This window comes from Macaca nemestrina, chromosome 11 (assembly GCF_043159975.1).
Source record: "Macaca nemestrina isolate mMacNem1 chromosome 11, mMacNem.hap1, whole genome shotgun sequence".
Lineage (NCBI taxonomy): Eukaryota > Metazoa > Chordata > Mammalia > Primates > Cercopithecidae > Macaca > Macaca nemestrina.
Genome location: NC_092135.1, coordinates 9,327,157 through 9,329,525, shown reverse-complemented (window position 1 = coordinate 9,329,525; position 2,369 = coordinate 9,327,157). Strand labels below are relative to the sequence as shown.

The 2,369-nt window shown below is 40.7% G+C and overlaps 1 protein-coding gene across 3 annotated transcripts in view; it reads left to right on the top strand.

The window, feature by feature from the left end:
* The window catches only part of LOC105492459 (translin), a 31,815-nt gene that overhangs the window by 455 nt on the left and 28,991 nt on the right, over positions 1-2,369 (top strand). For all 3 annotated transcript variants that reach the window (XM_071072604.1, XM_011759571.3, XM_011759573.2), the window contains exon 2: positions 1,149-1,242. In XM_071072604.1, the coding sequence (XP_070928705.1) occupies positions 1,149-1,242 (94 nt within the window). The remainder of the gene's footprint in view (positions 1-1,148; positions 1,243-2,369) is intronic.

The following is a 2,369-nucleotide window of genomic DNA, read 5'->3' as shown; positions in this document are numbered from 1 at the left end:
TTCTTTTCAGCGCTTGTTTATACCGAAGGCTCGATTAGCACCTGGTCTTCGGCGAATGAGCGTTTCGTGTATTTTTGTTGGTGTCTTAAAAGCACATGTGATCTCCTGCTTAAAACTGTCCTATGGTTTCCTATCCCACACAGGATAAAAAATCAGACCCTCCTGTGGCTCACACGGTCTCTCGTCAATCTCATTTATGCTCTCTGTCTTTGTGTATGATGTTCACTTTACCTCTTCTAGTGCGCCAGATAGCTTCCTGCCTGTTCGCTTTTCCTGGAATTTGCTTCTTTCCCGTTCTTTTCGTGATTGTCTCGTATTTATGTCATTGACGTCACAGTCTAAACGATCTATTTCCTGTTATGTTTTCTAGTAGCACCTTAAGTTTTTTAAATGTGTGTAATGTTGATTATTTAAAAAAAATCTTCTCCCCCATTGTATGTTAAACCATCAGAGGGAAAGGATTGTGTGCTCGGTTCCCCAGTATTTACACAGTGCCTCACACATAAGTATGCTCAGTGAATATTTTAAAAATGAATTAGAGGCCGAGAGCGGCGCCTCATGCCTGTAATTCCAGCATTTTGGGAGGCCGAGGCGGGTGGATCACTTGAGGCAAGGAGTTTGAAACCAGCCTGGCCAACATGGCGAAACCCTGTCTCTGCTAAAAATACAAAAGAAAATTAACTGGGTTGCGAACGCCTGTAATCCCAGCTACTTGGGAGGCTGAAGCAGGAGAATTGGTTGAACCCAGGAGACGGAGGTTGCGGTGAGCTGAGATCGCGCCATTGCACTCCAGCCTGGGTGACAGAATGAGACTCCGTCTCAAAAAAAAAAGAAAAAAGAAAAAAAAGAAATGTAAATACCCAACTCTTGTATTGCATTTAGCTCTTCATTCTGCAAGTTACGTTCACACACATCATCCATTATAATGTCCCAATTGAATCCTTGGGGTGAATGGGTGGCTATTATCCTTTAAAGAGTACCTGAGGAATCTAAGGCTTTTTAGTGACTTTTTGAAGTCTTACAGAGGAAATAAGTGGGAAAAAGTCAGGATTCAAACTTGGTTATGATCACATAAACTAATGTGTTTGGTGTGAGTGTATGACAATAATTCTGTTGAGTATCTGATTTTTATTTTTAATTCTCTCTAGGAAATCCGAAAAGTTGTACAGAGTTTAGAACAAACAGCTCGAGAGATTTTAACTCTACTGCAAGGGGTCCATCAGGGTGCTGGGTTTCAGGACAGTAAGTTCTTTGTTTTATACTCAGTTATCAGTCTCTTATTTAGAAGAGAGTTTCTATCCAGAAGACATTTTATAATGAAAAATGGCTATCATGCTTTATGGTGAGTAAAAATTGAAGAAGGAGGTGATTTGATAATTTTGGTTGATTTTTCTTGCACTACCAGATAGTATGGTTTAAATAGAGATGTTTTCTATTGTGACGGCATTCTACTGATGATAATTACAATTGCTTAACCCATTTCCTGTTTAGAAAAAAAAAGTGCAGCTTTCTGCTAGCACAGTATTCTCAGGATAAGTGGGAAAAGGGTTTATTAATATTTATTTGCTTTTTCTCCCGAGACGGAGTTTCGCTCTTGTTGCCCAGGCTGGAGTGCAGTGGCGCCATCTCAGCTCACTGCAGTCTCCACCTCCCAGGTTCAAGTGATTCTCCTGCCTCAGCCTCCTGAGTAGCTGGTATTACAGGCGCCCGCCATCACGCCCAGCTACTTTTTTTTTTTTTTTTTGTATTTTTGGTAGGGACGGGGTTTCACTCTATTGACCAGGCTGGTCTTGCACTCCTGACCTCAAATGATCCTCCTGCCTCGGCCTCCCAAAGTGCTGGGATTACAGGTGTGAGCCACCGCGCCTGGCCCAAGCGTTTATAACTCTTGTGTTATCTAGTGACTTTTATTTGGCCCTTTTGTGTGTGTGTGTATATGTGTGTGTATGCACCAGTGTGTAGTTGAATCCAGTCTTTCAGTGATTGAATACCTTTTAATATGAGATGAACAGTATAAAATGTTCTCAAATTAATGTGTTTATAGTCAGCCTCTTGAATGAAAGTAAAATATGTCAAGTTTAGACATGGAACCTTCATTGTAAGGTATAGCCAGCACAGCTAAAAGAGCTGAAGTATGTTTTCAGATATAAGAATGATATAATAATGTATTTACACGTGGTAGAGGCAAGTCATTTTTCTTAATGATACGGAGTTGGTCATCCTGATTGTGAATACTTGGTAAAGGCTTTTTTCTGCCAAATATGGGAGGAAGAAGCAATCCAATTTTATGCATCCTCTGAGGAGTGAACAGGAATAGCAGCTGGTGTGCAGCTCCTTAAGGATGACGTTATTTATGACAACCTAACCAA